Raw genomic sequence first — 21,415 nt, 5'->3', positions numbered from 1 at the left:
CGGAGACTGGAAGATGGGAGTCGTGTTCAAAAGCCAAGTTCTTTTCAGGGACCTTGAAAACATATTGAGATGTGTATGAGGACGTATTTCTCAAATGTTCTTTCTGCATTTTAATTAGTGAACCATCCTTGGGTTTAGTCAGATTCTTTTGAGACTTGTAGAGGTACAGAACTTTCCTGATATCTCTGATTGTTTGGCTTCATGCTATACATGACGCTTTACTTTACAACTTCTATTGATGTTCTGATGTATTCCCTTTCCTTAGGTTAATGTTTGTTTTACTAGATGCTGCAAATCTTTTCTATGTATGGGGAGAAGGATCAAAATAATTTCTCTAGCCATCAATTTCTGTTTCATATATTTTGCATATCTTCCATGGAGATTCTCATATGCTCTTTGTTGTTGATGGCCAATATTTACGCTTTGGTCTTCATTTGATAATGTTATACCTTAATTGTATGTTCTTGAGATTGGTTTATATTAATCTTGCTCTACGTTTGTAATAAACCTTTTAATGTCAAGTTACTGATTGAGTCCTTTATTGTGTGGTCCAAATGATCATCCTGCATTTTGAGATTTAAACTGATGTTAACCGCTCTTCCTCTCATGCTACTACAAAGGTCTATTGACCAGAGGTAAATTGAAAGGAGTGACCCAGAGCGTTCTGACAATCAAAGATCAAGGTATGACCCTAAACCTTCCTCAATCCGTCTTTATGATTTATATCTGTTAACTGCTGTAGTTGTGGCTCAATCAGCCCACAAACTCATCAGCTCTCATCATATCATCACAGAACCCCAGGATCGTGTGCAGAAGTGCAACAGGTAATTTTATATGTGGTGTCTTCCCAGAGAGAGGAGAGTGACTGGAAATTGAGAAATATTCATGTATAAATGGCAGGACTTGAGGGAAAAATAAAGAGGGGTTTGAGAAGGGTTAAATAGGGGTTTAACACCTTGACTGCAAAGGCAATTCCCGCTGGGTGCTGACCTATGAATACCATTGTTCATGACGAGCTCAGCTCGTCATAAGCACACGAACAGTATACTGCATGACGAGCTCAGCTCGTCATGAGCATGGAAGAGGTTAAGAAGAGACATGCACCCACACAAAAAAGGGTAAGTGCCCAATTTACATATGTAAACTGAGATGAAAGTCTAACCTCACAGCTTTCGTTGTTTGCAAAGGGCTTTTACCAATAGTAAAGGCAGCTTTTGACTTAGTTAAACTTAAGTTTGGATCTTAAGTTTACCTGAGACCAAAAGTCTAAACTGTTCACAAACCACACTTACTACAGCCAAAATGACCCAAAAACATTTGCTTTTTTTATTTTTTTTTATTGATATTTGAGTTGCAAGTTTATACAGATTATAACATAATTCCCTCTTAAAAAGATATTGAAATGCATATTATACAACATATACGAAAGAAAAAAAGCAAAACAATACAGAATACAAAAAAATAGAAGATACATGAATAACCGATATGCAAAGTTCATTATGTCATTACTTCATCAGTCCATTTCTGAATTGGTGACCACATTTTTAACCCAAGTTGTTTCCTTTTTTTCCCCTTGGTAGCATATATTGCTGATCCAAGTTTACATCTAGCTAAGAGACGTCCCCTCCATGTGGAAAAAGATGGTGATTCTGGACTGATCCAATCCTGTGATATGCATGCACGTAGTTCAGCCATCATGATAAATAATAAGTTGGTTTGTTCAATGTCTTTTGAATCTTTGGAGACACCAAATAATATAAGTTCAGGTGACATAGCAATATTTTTACAAAGAATGTATTCAATAAATTTCTGAATATCACAAATTAATCCATCAAGTTTTACACACGAGTGAAACATATGTAGTGTATCGGCCCCTCTTAAATTACACCGATTGCATTTGATTCCAGTAATACACCCCCATTTCAGAACTTTTGCCGGTGTGTAATATAGGTCACACAAAATCATGTAATGTTGGGTACGATTACGCCCAGAAAATAGAATAGAGGTGGCCATTTTGATTGATTCTTTCAAAAATACATCCTTTGTACCTAATTTCTCTTCCCATTTATCCCTCAGATTGTTAAAGTCATCCACAAGATAAGTCATTAAAGTGTTATAGTAAAACCCAATTCTTCTTTTATTATTTAGACTATCTATAAGTAAAATTGGCATTAAATCCTGTCTTTCTATGTTGGAGGGTGAATGTAGAAAGCTATGAATCTGTAAGAATTTAAAGTAATCATGAGAAGGAATTTTAAAGTTACTTTGTAGTTCACCAAAAGAAAGTAATGTTTCAGAATTATTTATATACAAATCAGAGAGAAAGGTAATCCCCTTATCATTCCATTTTTTCATCACCTGGTCTCTGAATAGAGTGGGAAAACATTGACTTGAGTTTAGTGGCGTATATCTAGTGATTTTTCTAATTCCAACCACTTTTTTAATAATTCGCCAAACTTTATATGCTGCAGCCAATATCTTAAATTTTGTTTTTTTATAATAGCTTGGCTCTATGAATTTTAACAAATGATAATTCGCATCGGTACCTAATACAATTTCATAGATATTTGGATATTGTGCCCAAGTAATGGGGATTTTATTACCTACAATTAAGCGAAACATATATTGAAGTGCGGCTGCTAAGTAGTAAAATAAAAAGTGTGGTGCGGCCCACCCCCCCCTATCTTTCGGTATAATCAACTTCTTATATGCTCTTCTGATACCTTTATAGCCCCATAAGAATCTTATTGTGCTTCTTTCAATTTCTTGAAAAAAACTTAAAAGAAATTCCAAAGGAATTGTTCTAAATAAGTAAAGAAATTTCGGCAATATAAGCATCTTTAAAACGTTGTTTCTACCATGAAGAGATAAATGTAAATGGTTTATTCTTTCCAAAGTTGAATTAACCTTTTTAAGGATCGGGATGTAATTAATACTAGGTATCTTTGAAGTAGGTGTAGTTAATCTGATACCTAGGTAAACTGCTTCAGTGACTATATTTGTAATTGGAGGTGGGTTTAATCCTATAAACAAAATTTGCGTTTTAGACAAATTTAGTTTATACCCAGAAAAGGATCCGAATATGCCCGCTAGTTCTTCAATCCTCAAAAACGTTCTTTCAATGTCTTTAGTGACCACTACCAGATCATCCGCGTAAGCAAGGGCTCTGTATGTCGTACCTCCTAACTGTAGTGGAACTATATTTTCATCCCTATTTAGCTGATTAAGAAAAATATCTATATATATAGCAAAAAGAAGAGGAGAAGATGGGCATCCCTGGCGTGTTCCTCTTTGGATAGGAAATAATGCAGATTTATTAGGGCCTATATTTATTGCTGAGACTGGATTTTTATATAGTGCCTTAAATGCATTTATTGTTCCTGAACCGAAGCCTTTCATAGATAACACGTCCCAAAGATAGGGCCACGCTACTCTATCAAATGCTTTTTCAGCATCTAGCAGAGTGATTCCTATTGGTATATTAGAGGCTTCTGACCAATCCATCATTGCTATAATTCTGCGTATATGGTCCGCCGTATCTCTATTGGGAATGAAACCATGTTGCCAACGAGAAACAATTGTTGGTATAATTCTTGATAGTCTTGTGGCAAGTATTTTTGAATAAACTTTACTGTCGGCATTAATCAAAGATATTGGCCTGTAGGAGGCTGGGTTAAGTGGATCTTTATCTTTTTTTAAAAACGTCATAAGTATTGATTCAGCCCAAGATTCTGGAGGTAAACCTTTCTGTGCCTCTAAGAATATAGCCAGCATATCATTTTTTATATGTTTTCTAAAGGACCTGTAAAACTCTAACGGGATAAGATCCGGACCGGTTGCTTTGCCCATTGCTAGTGAATTTAAGGCGTTTTCAATTTCTTCCCCTTTGATAACGGCATCTAACACTGATTTTTGGTCATGAGAGAGGGATGGCAGAAGTTTTCCCATGGCAAAATTCAAGCATATATCAGATGAGTAATTATCATCCTCTTGTGTATATAGTTTAAGATAAAACTTACGAAAAACTTCCAGAATTTCCTCTTGTTTGTTGTACACTTGCCCTGTTTCATCCTGAATTGTATTGATGGTATTATATACTTCTTTTTGTCTAATTCTTTTTGCCAAGATTTTCCCTGTATTTTCCCCTATCTCATATATCTGGGTTCTATAACTTGTCATCAGTTTGGCTGATTTTTCTGCAAAAAATTCATAACAAATAGATTTACTAATTGCCAGCCTTGATTCTATATCCAAGATTGGTCGTTGATGTATTATTGCTGTAATTAATTCCTTCTCCCAAAATATTATTTTCTGAAATACCTTCTCATTCTTTTCACGCATAATTTTCAGTTTTTTAATTGTATATGAAAGAGTCTCTCCCCTTATCCCTGATTTGAACGTATCCCAGACAATCTGAATTGACGCGCTACCTCTATTAATATCAAAAAATTCTTTCATCCACAAAGCCAATGTATTTATATAGTCAGGATCAAGTAATAATTTGCGATCAAAAGTCCAGGACCTCGGTTGAATAATTGTTTCATCAGTTTTAATTTTAATCAATATTGGATTATGGTCAGATATTATGCGCGGAAATAACTCAAAGTTTGTATCGTAAATAAATGATTTTTTAAGAAAAAAGTAATCCAAGCGTACACATTTTTTATGGGGGTGGGAGAAGAATGTAAACATGGGAAGTAAAGATTTTTTTTCATAAGCTACATCAGCTAAACCATGATCTAACACCATTGAACGTAAAGACAAAAATGATTTTTTTTTAACTCCCTGATAACAAGATATATCAGATATATCTCTATTCAAATCTAGATGAATATTAAAGTCGCCACAAAGTATTAATGATGAAGACCAGTTAGAAAGTTCAAGATTTAAAATATCTAGAATACCTGGATCATCCACATTTGGAGCATATACAGCACAAATGGTCCATAATACGTTATTAATTTTAAACTCTGCTATTGCCCATCTACCATATTTGTCAGCTTTATGTCGAGTTAGTATACCTATACCTTTCCTGAATAGAATAGCAACGCCTTTTGTTGTAGAGCCTTGAGATGTACATACCGCTAACTGCATACCTAGATCTTTATATAAATGTCCATCCTTCCAAGTTATATGTGATTCCTGAATGCATAATATATCACTTTTCATAGATTGTATAATTTGTGCCACTATTCCCCTCTTCTTCTTATTATTTAAACCACATATATTCCAAGAGCACACTCGTAACTTTCCCATTTATAGCAATATTTATAACAATGTTTGTTTAGCACATACGGCATCACCTTGATCAAAGAATATGAATGTATGACCTTATAAGATTTCAGTTTTTTCTCTCTGACAAGCCACCTATCAAAACATAGCAGTATAGCTACAAATAACAAAATAATAATATACAATCTGTTTTTGCTTGCAACTTCGTTTTTTTCCCTCACCCTCCCCACACCCCTCTCTGGGCTCCCCCTGAGCCCCCCCACCCCCCCACCCCTCAATGCTATCAGGGCAAAGGGACATAGTGTCCCTCGTATTGATGATGTGATGAGCGCTAGGTGATTCTCATCATGTGGCTCGACTCATGATTATTATACTCAATTCATAATCATTAAAGCCATAGTTAGCTCAATTATATCTGATTATTTCAAAACAAATGTTATCCTTCATTTACTATAATCAATTGTTATATCACTTACTAGCTTTTTCTTTCTTTTTTTCCTTCCCCCCTCCTTCTTCTCTTACTCTTCTCTTCCTCCCCCCGATTCTCTACTACACTCCTGACCGAATAAACAAAAAGAAAAAAAGAAAAAAAAAAAAAAAAGCTTATTTTATTTTTTTTCTTCAGACTTTCCTCTCTTCTTTTAACTTTGCTCATAATTCATGTTTTCATTGCTCATTGCTCATATGTCAAGAATTTTTTTTTTCTTCCCTTTCCTCCCCCCTTTCCCCCTCTTCCTCCTCCCAAAAACCTCTCAGAGAAACATCAGGAATTCTTTGGCCGCTGCCTCGGAGGTAAAAAAAAGTAGATCGTTCTTTGTGTATAACTTTAAGCTTGGCCGGATTTAGAAGAAATGCTTGGGCTCCTTTTGCCTGAAATGCTGTAATTAGGTGTCTTAATTGCCATCTTAATTGCACCGTGGTATGACAATAGTCTGGTCGAACAAAGAACTCAATATCTAGAACCTTGCGCTTCTTATTAGGTCTTGCTAAATCATAAAGAGCTTCTCTTGCAAGAAAATTGTTCAATGAGATCAGGATAGCTCTTGGTTTAGAGGCTGAGGCTGAGGCTGTATCATGCCTTGCTTGAAACGGAAATCTGTGCGCCCTTTGAATTTCGGTCTCCCACTTCCATTGACTTCGCTCAGGGAAAGCAGCAGAAAAAAGGTCTATCATAAATTGTCGTGGGTTTGTATTTTCTTTCCCTTCCGGTATGCCCAGGACTCGGAGATTATTACGGCGAGCTCTATTTTCCACACTTACTACAGCCAAAATGACCCAAAAACATTTGCAAAAGTACTGCTGCTCAGTGCTGGATAAGTTCAGCACCACATGAGGCCAACCACTGATACTGCAACACCATCCCATAGAAACTAATGGAATTAGACATTTAAGATAAAAACCCATTGGAAATAATGTAAAATTGAACTAAATTATTTCAACTAGTTAGAAATATAAATACATTCATTCTAATGTTAAAAAAATATCTAAAAATGTATATTTGTATTTTAAAATATTTGTAATTTCTAATTTCATTTTTTATTTTTTGCTGGGATTGGTATTTATATAACAATCAAGCAACATAAAGGAGTCCGATATAATGGCATGAGCATAAGCAGTCAATAAGCAACATATGTTCAACAGCTTAATGCAATATATTCCATGAACCATCACATTGAGCACAGAATTGGAAATTGAATGTAACATTAATGTTACTAAAATATAGGTGCATTGTTTTTAACTAATTGTATGCATAAATTTTGATATTTATTCATACAATAAGATTTTTATTTCACTAGGTGAGATTTGTTTTCCAAAACAAAAAAAGTGCAAATTAATTTAATACATTCAAAATAATTACATTTCAAATTTAAATTGAGTAAATAGTTTGGTGGCATTTTTTTAAATGTGTTCTCCATTTCATTTAACTATATAACATGTATTTACATAATTAACAGAAAAACAGTTTTACTATTTTTTTAACGTGTAATACACTTGTTTTTCTTTGTAATGTACTCTACAATAGGGAGATCTCAGCCAATGGAAATGTTTATTTTAAATGTAGAACAAAATGCAAAACCAATTCTACTAAAACAAATACTTACTTGTACAGAGACTCCAAAGTCAGCAGGGAGGTATCAGGACATATAATGACAGGAGAGGTGGAGCAGAACCTCCGCGGGTGTGTTGGTGAGTAGCATTTTGTAGTACTTTAGTCAGGGCTTTAAGTGACTTCAAAAAACTGGGGGGGTCTCTCAAAGGGGCGAGGCCGATATAGTTAAGGGTGTGGCTTAAAACGCCTAAGCTAATAATCTGCTCTTAGCATAGTGTGCCGCCTGACTGGCATTTTGCTGCTTTTGTGATTGAATCCATATCTATAATTCAATAAGTAAGATTACTTACAACAAGCCTAGACTATTGGTTGTCAATGGTTGTTAATTGCATAAGATAAATTAGCAAAAACTATGGCTTTGTTGCATATAATATTGACAAAACGTCTGTTCTGAAATGATGAGACTATAAAAAAAAACTATAAGGAGTCTCTTTGAAGTTACCTCAAAAGCAGTGAAGGGTGGAACTACTGCAGAGTTAAGATTTCTTTCTCCAACCGAGGGTGAGGGCAAGAATGGAGAGCCTGACAGACACCCGTTTCAGCACCTGTTTTTCAGAACGGCTGGTGCGGAGCACTGGCAAGACCCGGCCCTCTTAAAGCCCTTACTTTAGTAGTGATGTTGTAGTACTACAAAACGTATTACAAAAGGCAGTTTGTCATTAGGCCCGCATATTCTTTTTAAGTGCACTGGTGCATGTGTATCCGTTTGCGCCGCCAGCAGGGGTGGCCTTAGGCATGTGCAAGCTGTGCACCTGCACAGGGCCACCAAACCCCAGGGGCCTCCACACCAATATATATCCTTAATATAATAATCCTCGGAGGATGGATACATATTTGCGCGGTGGCCCCTGGCAGGGATTTGGCGGCCTCCAGCTCTGTTCGACTTCCAAACACCCTGACCCCCCCTCTCTTCACTGGCCTCCGCTCCGCCCCACCCGGACCCCCTCTTTCGGGGCCCCCTACCTACGCTCCCTGCCCAGGGCCGCCATGAGCCTAAAGCCGCCCCTGCGACCAGACTGGCCATATAGAAACCTCTAAATGTTCCCAGTGTGCTGCAAAGCTTGGAGGCCGCTTTCACAGCTGGGTGGGCTTCTATAGGCAAACCAGTCGACACCCACGACCCTTTCTAGTTTCAGCCTCCTGCAGTGTGGGTCTGATTTTAACATTCTTGGCCACCGTTTCAAATCTGTGTTTGTTGATCTGTGTAAACTGGTGTCTGTAGACATGTTTTATGCGTGCACTGATGTGTGAATGTAGGTCCGTATTTCTGTGCTTCTGTGTGGACGGACCCGCAAGTAACAAAAAAGACGTTTAAAACAGCATCTTTTTTTAGGGTTCAAAACAGCGATGCCCAGATTTATAGCCACGTCTGCCCGTGCCTTGTGGCAAAGGGAGTGTACCGGTTTGACTAGCCGCTCTGCACAAAGCTGAGTGGAATTTGTCACTAAGTTTCTTGAGAAAATGTCCTGACATGCAGAATGTTACTTTGTCATGTGCCATTATTAACAAATGACAGACTAAAACCACAGGTGAATTGGTCACCGCCCTGGGGATTATCTCTTCATCCTCTATCGACTCTGTTTGCTCTTCTAAGTCCAGGTAAACCCCAGTGACGGATATATAAAGCGCCCACCTCTGTTATTCTTTGCAGATGGTTTCAAGGAGCAAGACACTGCCTAGCTAACCCAGCTCACTCCAAGCAGACCCAGGTAGGTACACATGGAATAACTCCCCAAAGGAGTCAAGTGCTAGCAGCTAAGACTGAACATACCTAGTGGAAGATGCGATTAGACCATCTCTAGCCTAAATAGGTTTTTTCTTTGCAGGGTGCTTTCGCAAAGATGGCAAAGGAGTTGTGCCTGGTCCTTTTTGTGGCCCTCTTCGTTGCCACAGAAGCTAAAGCCCCGTGTACGTGCGGGAGCGTGCTGCGCATCAAAAAGCATGCCATGGAATACGGTGAGTGGAGAGCTCACAGATAGTAGGAGTAAATTATTGTACACCTACCACACAAACTTTGAGCATCACATCATATTTCACGATCGCCTGGTGGCTTGGTTTTGAAAACAAGCCCACAATGTGTCATCTTTTTAGAATATTCATTCAATCACTCGGAATACCGAGCTATTAACTTTGAAGTCTGAGATAGCTTGGCCACCAGGAGCAAGATGTTGGCTACCATAAGATGAAATTATCACTTGAAAGAAGAGGTTGAGAAACCCTTCTATGAAGCATTCTGCAGTATAGCGTCAACATATTGGGAGCTACTTCAATCGTGTACTCCTGTGGGCAAATTTAGGGGCATATTAACAAGCGGCAGTGATAATTATCTCTGGCCGCGCTTAGCGAGAAAATAGTTATTGCAGTAAATCATCGCCAACTAGCGCTGTATTAACAACGCGTAGCGCAATGGCGATAATTTCCCAGCGATAGCTGTGTTTTCCATGGAACATCGCTGGTTTTCCAATGATGTTCCATGGAAAACGGCGATAACCTTGCTGATACGAACTTGTGGTTGAATCAGCATAATCCACCCCCAATGATAAGTACAGATAAGTCTGCATTTTAGCACACATTAGGGGATAATACCAAGCATAGGCGATAATTATCGCTATGCTTGGTTAGCGACAATAATGTTATCGCCGTGCTTCGCCTATTTTTATCGCTTAGGAACCTTGCTAATATCAAGGTTTATCTCCTAAGCGATAAAAATCGGCCGAAATGCATGAATATCGCTGAAAAGTCAGCGATATTCATGCATTAGCGAGCTAATGCTCTTAGCCATGTTATCCACCTACCATTGGATAACATGGCTAAGAACAGCTCTGGGAAGGCGTTAGCTTTTGGAGATATTCGCGCTTAGCGCAAATATTTTCAAAAGTTGGTAATAGGAGATATCGATGTTAGCGACTGTTTTCAGTCGCTAACATCTTGGCACGCCCACATTGCATGTCATTAGCGCTAATTATCGCTGATATGCAAAGTGGACCCCTAAATGCCCGCTATCGCCTACAAGCCGTCTCTAACTGGTGTTAGCGACAGCTTGGTAATAGGGCGATAAAATTATCTCCGCATTAGCAGCAAAAAGTCCCGCTAATGCGGCGATAATGGCCCTTGGTCATATGCCCCATTATTTTTGGGAGAAAAACCTCGGTTTTCTCCAAAAACTAACGTCTGCTAAAATGCGTGGGCAGCCTTGTAAATATCGCGATGTGCACATCAGCGATATTTACAAGGTTGTACTGCCCAGTGAGGCCCACTATGCAACTCATTAGAGATGCAAGGAAGGCATTGGGTAAAATGGTGCTAACATGCGCTAATGCATGTTATTATCCTCTTGTAAATAGGGCGATATTTTTATCTCTACCAAAAAAGCGGAGGTATGTCCCTCGTAAATATGCCCCTAATTACTTTCAAACCACTTATTAAGGGCAATGTTGTCTATGATGGTTGGCAGGTCTTGTTGACATGTATGCAGTAGGGATGCAGTTCCAGGCAGAGGCATCAAAGCCAGTTTGCTTAAAAAGAGGTAGAGATATGCTTGCGGCTTCTGCCTCTACCCTTCAGCAGTCCACAGTTTCTCTGCTATGCAGTGCTTTCAATGGTCCGGTACTGAGTACCGGCAACTTTTTATTTTGAGAGGGAGAGTACCTGAACTTCTCAAGAGTGAGAACTGCTGATATTGCCTTATTTTCTACCAGCGGCCCAGACTCAGAGGCGCCCCCTTCAGGAGTCGCTGCAGCTGCTGAGCATCCCAGGCTTCACACGAGAAACTCAAAGCGGAGGAGGTTTTCTCTCCGGACTAAAGCCATGGAACCCCCTGGGAATCGTGGAGAACATTGGGGGCACGATCCTGAAAATCTTAGGGTAAGTAATTAATATGGTAGGAGGAGAAGAGGGATTAGGAAATAAAGTAAATACTTGTTAGTAGCCAGCGTGACTGCATCTTAGTACAGGAGTCTCACTATTTAGTTATTCTTCTCTCATCAAATGAACAGACACAACAGTTTGGGGCTAGGAGAACGAGAGAGAAAAAAGTGTGAGAGGGAGAGGAGAGAGAAACATGAAGAATTGTCTAGAAACTGAAAATTACGTAAATAACAGGACATATTATGAAATGCTGTCAAGAGAGATGTAGAGGACAAAAGCTTGTGTTTACGTGCGAGAAGAGTTGGAGTGAGACACACAGAAAAGGGCGATAAAGAGGCATACAAGCAGAAACAGGCTAAATAGAAAGAATAATTGAAAGCCAAAGTTAGGGAGCCAGAGGGAGAATATGAGAAGTGGAAACATACATGGAATGACAGACACAAGACATATTTAATAAAAATAGCGAATACAATCTTGCAAAAGTCACAATTGGACTGGAAACAAAGTAGGGTAAGAAAAGGAGACATACCACAGAAAGGCAGCAAGGTGTGTATTTGTGAATAATAATTTCTTAAATGGACGAAGTATAATGGCAAACTCTTGGAATTGCTCCATGGCCTTATTTGCAAACTAGACATTAATTTGTATGGTGTGTCGAAGACTCTCTAAATACCGCACTTAAACTTCTGTTTGCACAATGGTGAAAAGAATATGTGGCAAAAAGGACCTATTGTGATCATTTTCTCAGAGTAAACATAGTACATAATACAACAGACCACAAAGTAAATGTTTGAGTGTTAAGAAGCTGTAAGAAGTATTTTTTCTCGGAAACTTCATGTGTTTCTCGGTAAACCCATACAAATACAGAAAGGTAACAAACTTCCAGACTTGCTCGACTCTTGTACAAAAAAACAGTTCTTTTAGTCAATTTGGTGTTCAAGTATAAGTTGACGCACCTTCTCCCCCTGAGAAGTCAATCACTCGCAAGGAAAAGCTGAGCAAGTATACACTTGAGTGCAAATTGCTATTCAGTTGCCAACACAATTCGGTTTCAAAGTGCTCACGTGAAACAGCAAGGCATGCAGTTGTGCACATGTGTATCGCAAACTGATGCGCAGGCAATGCTGAAAGTCAATTTGGAAATCCCGCAAACTACATGAAATTCTATAATCAGGAACTAGGTGAAAATTAAACTTGCATAATAGTCAATGTTCACATCACAGTTAAAAATTGTTAATCAAATAAAGTCCACCTGTACCCAGAGGCAAATCCTTTGGCTCACCTAATCTCTGGCGTGTTCAGCCTCCTGGCACTCTTATAAGAAAGGTGGAAGGAGGAGACATTAGTAACTATGGGGCAAATTCACATAAGCTTTCATGAATACGTAAAAGCGTTTTAAAGGAGTACTCTTTTATATACTGTTACATTCCTATTTCTATTATTATTACGTCTATATGAATATCCCCATTTTTAGATTTTTCAGGAACAATTTTCATATGCACATAAAAGTAAGTAACAGAGAACTAGAGGTGTACTATTTTATGCTTTTGTGAATATGACCCTATAGTTAGATGTAAGCAGGCCCTGGTAATGCACTGCAAAGATTAACCCCAAGGAGATAATCTATAATCTAAGGGAATTCAGGAGATCAAAGAGAAAGAGTGATGAACAGCACATTACACCTGAAAGTATAAGAATAAGGAGCAGCATTGTAGAAATGGACACTTCAATCTGTAGAGAGTCCCAATGATAAAACACAACGAATGTAAAAAGGTAGGAGGTTGGACGAGTTCAAATAGTGCAAAGTTCTCCAGGGTGAGGGATTACTGTGTCAGGGCCAATATATCTACCTACATAAATTAAATGGCATCCACTGAATTGACTACCACTATATCGTCAAGGTTAGAACATGTGAAGTTATGAATAATAAATTGAGAATAGTAAATCGCAGATTACTTATATGTGGTTACCATGACTATATAGTTGTAATCAATATAATGGACGCGATTTAGTAACAAACGACAAGTCGCCAGGAGTTCAAAGGGATGGAGTCCTTCAGTTTCTCATTTCCACTTCTAACTGTGATGACTTGTATTTTAAATGCCAACTAATAGTGAGATGATCCGCATGATTTGGATTGTTCTAAGCAGAGAGATACTTATTAACAAAAATTAACTCTCCTTTTCTCATTCATTCAGGATTGACATTAAAAAGGTCCAGCTACCCGAGATGAAAGTCACTCTCCGTCCTGGCGTTGGGGTTAAAGTGGACATCAACACCGCCATTGACGTCAAATTGAGAGCGTAAGTAAAGTGTACAGTGCAAATTTTATAACAGTTTTTTGGGGGCATAGAACTTTAACATGACCCCTCTCTGACATTTTACTACTTAGGAATGGCCTGATCCAAATGTGGCAAAAAGGAACACAATTGAATTTACTCGTATTGGGCTGCTCCTATATTGGGAGTACATTACTATCTTTTAAGTGTTTTACTAATCAAGGATTCCAAGGGCTTGGATTAATGATGTGCTCATCATTTAAGCATGTAGAATTTGTACCAGTTGAACAGTGGACCACAAAATGCAGTTGCATGTCAGATTTTCTTTCTGCACTGGCAGTATGATTTTCCTGGGGAATAAATCACTGTTCCTAGATCCTCAGAGAATATAAAAACAGATAGGCTCACCTTATGATCCACCCAGGACTGGCATTATCTCCTGCCCTGATATTCTCTGCTATATGCACACAAATGTACATGTTTGAAGTTGGGTGCAATGTTTTTGCAGTGTCATAATTCCCTAAAAAATAGAGGCTCTGTAACCCACACTAGATTTGCAAATGTGGGAAATCCAGTATACTGAGAGAGTTTCTAAATCCAAACTAGTACTATGAGCTGTGAATTTTGCCTCTGTCCAGTAAATGCCAATGAGTTGCTTATTATACATAGTCCTGGACTAAGACACTACCTTTCATATCAGACCATTGTGTAGTCACAAATGCCGTCATGTGTTTTGATTTCCCCAAAATGAATAACTTTTGAAAAATATTTAGACCAAACTTATGGAAAAAAACTCCTTTTCATTGGCACACACTTAGGATCTGATAAATGGGTTGGATATCCCATCCATTTTATTACACCAACAATAACGTATCACCTGCAGTACATTATAAAAATATTGCAAGACACAGAGAAGATCGATAATCGTATAGAAGAACTAGGCTGATGGTCAAGTTCCTTTATAAGGCTATGGACCTCCGAGGTGAATTGAAATATCCTTAGCAAGTAAGACAGGGAGGTACTATATCCCATATAATACATGATCACACCATGACCTTTCCAACAAAATACTTAAAACCCAGATGTGTAGCTCTTTCATATGAAAGCACGAGCATGTTTGCAAACATGAACCATAAGAATAAAGCCTCTAGTGCAAAAACAAACATAAAAATCTGTTACATATGTGTTGCGAACCAAGATTAGAAACAGTGCAATACAAGTCAGTTAAAAAAAACTGCAGTAGCTTGGAACATGCAGAAGCATTCTTGGGTTTCTCTAACTAAGGAGTGGTTGTCATCGTAAACTATTAAAATAGAGAAAAAAAAGAAAAAATACATTTCATTTGTTGCTTTAAAAAGTTGTTTTACATATGCTCCGTTACCTGACCTGCCTTTCACCTTCACTTCTGGCAGCAGGCATTTTGATGTCAGAACTTGACTGCGATATCATTTTAATAGTCAAGTTCTGACATCTTTTTCTTCATAATCAGCGACTTGGTGCTTTACCGATTATGAAGAATTTAGTGACTGCCGTTTATACAGGGATTACAGAATTCCCTATATTGTGGTTACATTATATCATATAACAGTTGAAACAAGATATCCGCCATGTTTGCGTCAAAGTTACTGTCTATCATACTCTAATCAAGGCATCAATTTGGAACGAAGGGCTGATATACACATTTTCCATTCACAAAAAGTAAATGCTAATTGCGTACCGACTCTTTGTGAATGGAAAGGAATTTTGCAAACCAACCGATGTACTAATAGTTTGGTTCACAAAATTCAGAACTGCAGTTGGTCACATTTAAACATACCTCATTAATAGGCATGAGGCAGGTCTCAAATTGCGATTCACCGTGATTGGCCACCAGTTCTGTGATTGCTTTCAAATAAAGCAATTACATTTTATTTTTAAATTCAGCTCCGTTCGCTGAAAGGAAAATGTAATTTAAATGTACATTAAAAATATAAGGAAAAGTTTAACAAACCATTTTGAGGGGTATGCAGTCTTCCAATGTATCACTGTGTACTCCTAAAGGTCCTTTTTGTCAGCACTCTCAAAGGAAAAGTGGTCCACTGTCTACTCATTTCCATTTGTGAATGGCTTACCACCAATTTGGATTTGATGGTCAAAAAAATAATGCTTTATGACCAGATTTCAGTTGCAAAACTTTATATAAATCTCTTAAGTAATCGGTATGTGGAAGGGATGCCTTTAACATGAACCTTCATTTAGCGATTCCTTAATATTCTCTTACCGATTTAAAGATTTGAAAAACCTTTTCTGAATCCTTAAATGGGATTGGTAAATTACAAAAAAATGATTTAGCAGTCACAAACTCTCAGATTTACTGAACTCAGGGTTTACGACGGTTAAACCATATTTTAAATCAGGCCCTTAGATCATTTTTTCCAATTTTTTAAAAGTATAAGAAATCATATCCAATATTTGGAAAGACTGTAATATTATCCTTACAGTGGAATAGTTCACTGTATGTCATTTGGAAAGTAAATCTGTAGATTCTCTAAATACATTTCGAAATTTGGAAAAAATGCTCTTACCCTTTTCCTAAATATTTGTTTAAAGTTGCTCAACATAATTAAGTACAAACATCTCTTTCAATATACTTAACTTTGCCTAGGTGAAAAGTACTTCTTCATGCCTATTATTAGCTGACTATTCATTATTGTGTTTTCTCTCTACCTCTATAAGTTCAGCGGTAGTCCATTTGCCTCAGTGTATGTAATATTATCCTTATATTAATGATGTGAAGTCCTATCTGATTTTAGAAATAATTGAATCTTGATAATAGGTAATGTATAAATGGCCCATTTAGACCATTCAGGGGAAAAAAAAAACATAAAATGTGTTTAAAAAAGATGTGAAGTATCTTTAATGGGGTATATTTTTTGATTGACAGAGATGTCCCATAGTATAGATTCAGGTTCTCAATCAATCAATCAAGGCATTTATATAGCGCACTACTCACCCAGAGGGTCTCAAGGCGCTAGGGGGGGGGGGGGGGGGGGGGGTCGCTATTGCTCGAACAGCCAGGTCTTGAGTTGTTTCCTGAAGGCGAGGTGGTCCTGGGTCAGGCGGAGGTGGGTCGGGAGGGAGTTCCATATCTTGGCGGCGAGGTAGGAGAAGGACCGTCCCCCTGTGGTGGCTCTTCGGATGCTGGGGACGGTGGCGAGGGCGTGGCCGGTCGATCGAAGCTGGCGTTTGGGAGCGTAGAAGTTGAGGCGGCTGTTGAGGTATCCTGGGCCTTGGTTGTGTAGGGCTTTGTGTGCGTGGGTGAGGAGACCGAAGGTGATTCTCTTGTTGACCGGGAGCCAGTGCAGGTCTCTCAGGTGTCCGGAGATGTGGCTGCGAAGGGGGATGTCCAGGATGAGTCGTGCTGAGGCGTTCTGGATCCGCTGGAGTCTCTTCTGGAGTTTGGCGGTGGTTCCGGCGTAGAGGGAGTTGCCGTAGTCCAGACGGCTGGTGACGAGGGCCTGGGTGACCGTCTTCCTGGTCTCGGTGGGGATCCACCGGAAGATCTTCCGTAGCATGCGCAGGATGTTGAAGCACGACGAGGAGACGGCGTTGACTTGTCTGGTCATGGAGAGGGAGGAGTCCAGGATGAAGCCCAGGTTGCGTGCGTGGTCTGTTGGTTGGGGTGCGCTGCCTAGGGCGGGGGGCCACCAGGAGTCGTCCCAGGCGGAGGGTGAGGATCCCAGGATGAGGACTTCCGTCTTGTCCGAGTTCAGTTTCAGGCAACTGTTCTTCATCCATTCGGCTACCTCTTTCATCCCTTCGTGAAGGTTGGCTCTGGCGGTGGCGGGGTCGTTGGTGAGGGAGAGGATCAGCTGGGTGTCGTCGGCGTAGGAGATGATGTTGAGGTTGTGCTGGCGTGCGATGTCTGCGAGGGGGCTCATGTAGACGTTGAAGAGGGTTGGACTGAGCGAGGACCCTTGAGGAACACCGCAGATGACTTCAGTGGCTTCAGATCTGAACGGGGGGAGGCGGACTCTCTGTGTCCTTCCGGCGAGGAAGGAGATGATCCATTCCAGTGCCTTCTCCTGGATTCCGACGTTGCTGAGTCGCTGCACTAGTGTACGGTGGCAGACAGTGTCGAAGGCCGCGGAGAGGTCTAGGAGGATGAGGGCCGCTGTTTCTCCGTTGTCAAGCAGTGCTCGGATGTCATCGGTGGCTGCGATCAGGGCGGTCTCGGTGCTGTGGTTGGCTCGGAAGCCAGACTGCGAGAGGTCGAGGGATCCGTTCGTCTCGAGGAAGGCGGCCAGCTGCTTGTTGACGGTCTTCTCGATGACTTTTGCAGGGAACGGAAGCAGCGAGATGGGGCGGTAGTTCTTGAGGTCGGTGGGGTCGGCTGATGGCTTCTTTAGTAGAGCGCTGAGTTCGGCGTGCTTCCAGCTCTCCGGGAAGGTCGCGGTGTCGAAGGAGGTGTTGATGATGTCCCGCAGGTGGGGTGCGATGACAGCGTCGGCCTTGTTGAAGACGTGGTGAGGGCAGGGGTCGGTCGGATATCCGAAGTGGATGGAGTTCATCGTGCGGACGGTATCCTCGGTGCTGATCGGGGTCCAGGCGCGGAGGGTGGTGGTTCGGTCATGGCGTGCGTCGGTTGAGTGCTGAAGCTGTTGTGTATGTCCGCGATCTTTTTGTGGAAGTAGGAGGCGAGGGAGTTGCAGAGGTCTTGCGAAGGGGTGATGTCATTGTTTCCGGCGTTGGGGTTGGAGAGCTCTTTGACGATGTTGAAGAGTTCCTTGCTGTTGTGTGCGTTGTTGTCCAGTCATTCCTTGAATGCAGTTTCCTTGGTTGCGTGGATGAGTTGGTGGTGTTTTCGGGTGGCAAGCTTGAGGGCAGTCATGTTGTCGGGTGTTGGGTCTCTGCGCCAGGTTCTCTCGAGGGCTCGGCAGTTCTTCTTGGAGCTCTTGAGTTCGTCGGTGAACCATGGGGCTTTCTTGCTGCCGGGTCTGCTAGGCGGGTTCCTCAGGGGGGCGAGGTTGTCTGCGCTGTCGCTGATCCACTTCGTGAGGTTGGTGGCCGCTTGGCTGGGGTTCGTTACGCTGGTGGATGGGTTCTTGCTCAGGGAAGTCGCGAGCTGGTCGGCTGTGATCTTGTTCCAGCTTCTGCGTGCAACCTGTTGCTGTTGGTGGTGGATCGTGGTCCTTTTGAAGCTGAAGTGGACGCAGCTGTGGTCCGTCCAGTGGAGTCCGGTGGCGTGGCTGAAGGCGATGTCCTTGCTGGATGAGAAGACTGGGTTGAGTGTGTGTCCGGCGTAGTGGGTGGGGGTGGTCACCAGCTGCTTGAGTCCAAGGTTAGCGAAGTTGTCCAGCAGGGTGGTGGTGTTGCGGTCGTTGTTGTTCTCCAGGTGGAAGTTGAGGTCCCCGAGGAGGATGTAGTCAGCGGAGGGGAGGGCGTGCGGGCTGATGAAGTCGGCGATGTCTTCGCTGAATTGTGTGCGTGGTCCCGGGGGTCTGTAGATGAGGGTGCCTCTGAGGGTGGTCTTGGGGTTGATGTGGACCTGGAAGTGGAGGTGCTTGGCGGGTGCGAGGGTGTCGTCGGTGTTGGTCGTGATGCGGATGGTGTTCCTGTGGATGATGGCGATGCCTCCTCTGGTCTGGTTGATGCGGTCCCTTCGGATGATCTTATAGCCGTCTGGGATGGCGATGGCGATGTCGGGCGCTTAGGAGGCGTTCATCCAGGTTTCCGTGAGGAAGGCGACGTCTGGTGAAGTAGTGTCGAGCAGGTTCCAGAGCTCGACGGCGTGTCTGTGGACGGAGCGGGTGTTGAGCAGGATGCATTTCAGGTGGCTGCTGCTGTTGCTCGTCTTGGTCGGTGCAGGAGTAGTGCAGGTCCAGATGCAGGCAAACTTGCAGGAGTGGCAGCAGAAGGGTCCTTGGGTGCGTCTCGGGGTGGCTCGGTAGCAACCCGGGGTTCGGCCGGCGTTGAGTGCGTAGGGTTCGGTGGCGTCGTAGGTCCGGCGGGAGGGCTGGAGTCTGCGGGGGCCAGGGGTCCTGGCACTGGGCACGGTTCAGGTGCGGACGGGCGCAGACGGGCTTACCTTTGGCGCACCTTCGGCGCTCAATCGGTGCTCCCGCTGCGCGCGTCCGCTGCGCGGTCGCTGAGGGGGCGTCATAAGAAGGGAGCCGGGAGGGCGGGTCAGCTGGGAGGCGGGATCGTGGTAGCCAATCGTCTGGCGTGGGGGCGGGGCCGCAGGCAGGCAGCAGCAGGAAAAAACGGGTGCAGGCTAAGCGGGCGGCCCAGCGCCAGCTGGGGCGCTGCAATCGGCGTTGGCTCTCAGAGGCGATGTGCTCAGGCAGCAGGAGGCTCAGGAGCAGTAGAGGTGAGGAGCGTGGGGGCGACCAGGCCGAATGCGCAGTGGTCGCTCCCAAGTGGCAGGCAGGGTCCCCTTAAGAAGGGAGCCGGGAGGGTGGGTCAGCTGGGAGGCGGGATCGTGGTAGCCAATCGTCTGGCGTGGAGGCGGGGCCGCAGGCAGGCAGCGGCGGCAAAAAACGGGTGCAGGCTAAGCGGGCGGCCCAGCGGCGGCTGGGGCGCTGCAATCGGCGTCGGCTCTCAGCGGCGATGTGCTCAGGCAGCAGGAGGCTCAGGAGCAGGAGAGGTGAGGAGCGTGGGGGCGACCAGGCTGGAGGTTCTGCCTATTTAGACATTATTTCTAGAACATTAAAGTGACCAGGTGGTATGTCAGTGTTGGCAAGTGGGTTATTTGTAGTGATAAATGTGGCAATAAGGCACACTAGGGACCAGAATAGGTACTAGAAAATTATTCCTATGCACAACCCTTGCTAGCTTGACTGCAGGCAGGCAGGTCTAACTTCAAAGACACGTGTAAAGCATTTAAAAACACAAATTCAGTGAATAATAAAGACACAATAAAAATCGAACACCAATTTATAACAATAGGAAATATTTTTATCTTTACAATGACACCAAAACAAATCAAATCCAATGTAGGGAACCGGAGATATGAATTTTTAACTATTATTAATATATAGCACATAGAAACCTACAGTGCCTATTGGGACCACTGGTCCCGCTAGACTGGGACAAAGTCAAAGTTTCAAGCCAACTGCGATTGAGCCGTGCGCGGCTATCCCTCGCGGTAGGTCTCAAACAAAGTTTTTGCTCTCTGACTTGGAAACTTTTCTGGAGCTTTTCTTCCCTGAGTCCCTTGAAGTTCTCAGCCAGTCCGGATTCGGTGAGGGTTCGCCGGCTTGCCTTGCGATGAGCTCATGGTCAAACTTGTAGAAGTCAGACCTCTGGAGCTTTACAAGTGGGAAAATCCAGGGATCCAGGATTGTGGTTAAAGGTAGGCAGCTTGACCTTTGCTGTTGGTCCTGTTCACCTCTCCTTCGTTCAGACTAACAAACTTTTACAGAGCTTTTCTACAGGGGTCCCTCATTGCTCTTCACTAGCCAATCTTCAGTGAGGAATCCCTGCCTTGGGTTCTTAGTGAACTCCCAGTCAAACCCTGGAAGTTGGACCTCTGTAGCTTTTCGGCAGGACGAACCTGGATGGCAGACCAGCTCACTGTTGATTGTCACCAACTTGGCTGGACGTGTCGAGTCAGTCCACTTATGGATCTTTTTTTCAGAGTTGCTCCAAAGTTCTCCACATTTCTGGAACTTCTTCCTGAAATTCCTTTGAGATTCCCAAAGCGTCCAAAAAATACTCCAATGGTCTGGAAGCTTTAAGTCGGTCCTTGAAAGTTTGGGACTTCAGTTCCCACCATCTACTTGGACAAAACCTTACAAATCCACTCTAGGATGGGGTTTCTTGGTGGTAATGGTTCAGGTGAGCTCTGTTAAGCGGTAGAATGCAGGGAGCCCACTATTTAGTCCTTTTGGAGCAAGTTAGGTTCACAGGGCTATAGTTCCATTTTGTGCAGCAGGCACAGTCTTCC

General features: G+C 42.3%; 1 protein-coding gene across 1 annotated transcript in view; it reads left to right on the top strand.

Moving 5' to 3' along the window:
* Positions 1–8,993: 8,993 nt before the first annotated feature.
* The window catches only part of LOC147705952 (BPI fold-containing family B member 2-like), a 126,068-nt gene continuing 113,646 nt past the window's right edge, over positions 8,994–21,415 (top strand). Inside the window, exons 1-4 of the mRNA XM_086932419.1 lie at positions 8,994–9,051; positions 9,169–9,298; positions 11,041–11,206; positions 13,408–13,512. Coding sequence (XP_086788545.1) covers positions 9,184–9,298; positions 11,041–11,206; positions 13,408–13,512 — 386 coding nt within the window. The 5' untranslated portion in view covers positions 8,994–9,051; positions 9,169–9,183. The remainder of the gene's footprint in view (positions 9,052–9,168; positions 9,299–11,040; positions 11,207–13,407; positions 13,513–21,415) is intronic.

The sequence above is a fragment of the Lissotriton vulgaris genome, chromosome 7 (assembly GCF_964263255.1).
Source record: "Lissotriton vulgaris chromosome 7, aLisVul1.2, whole genome shotgun sequence".
NCBI lineage: Eukaryota > Metazoa > Chordata > Amphibia > Caudata > Salamandridae > Lissotriton > Lissotriton vulgaris.
This window is presented reverse-complemented; position numbering and strand designations above follow the sequence as displayed.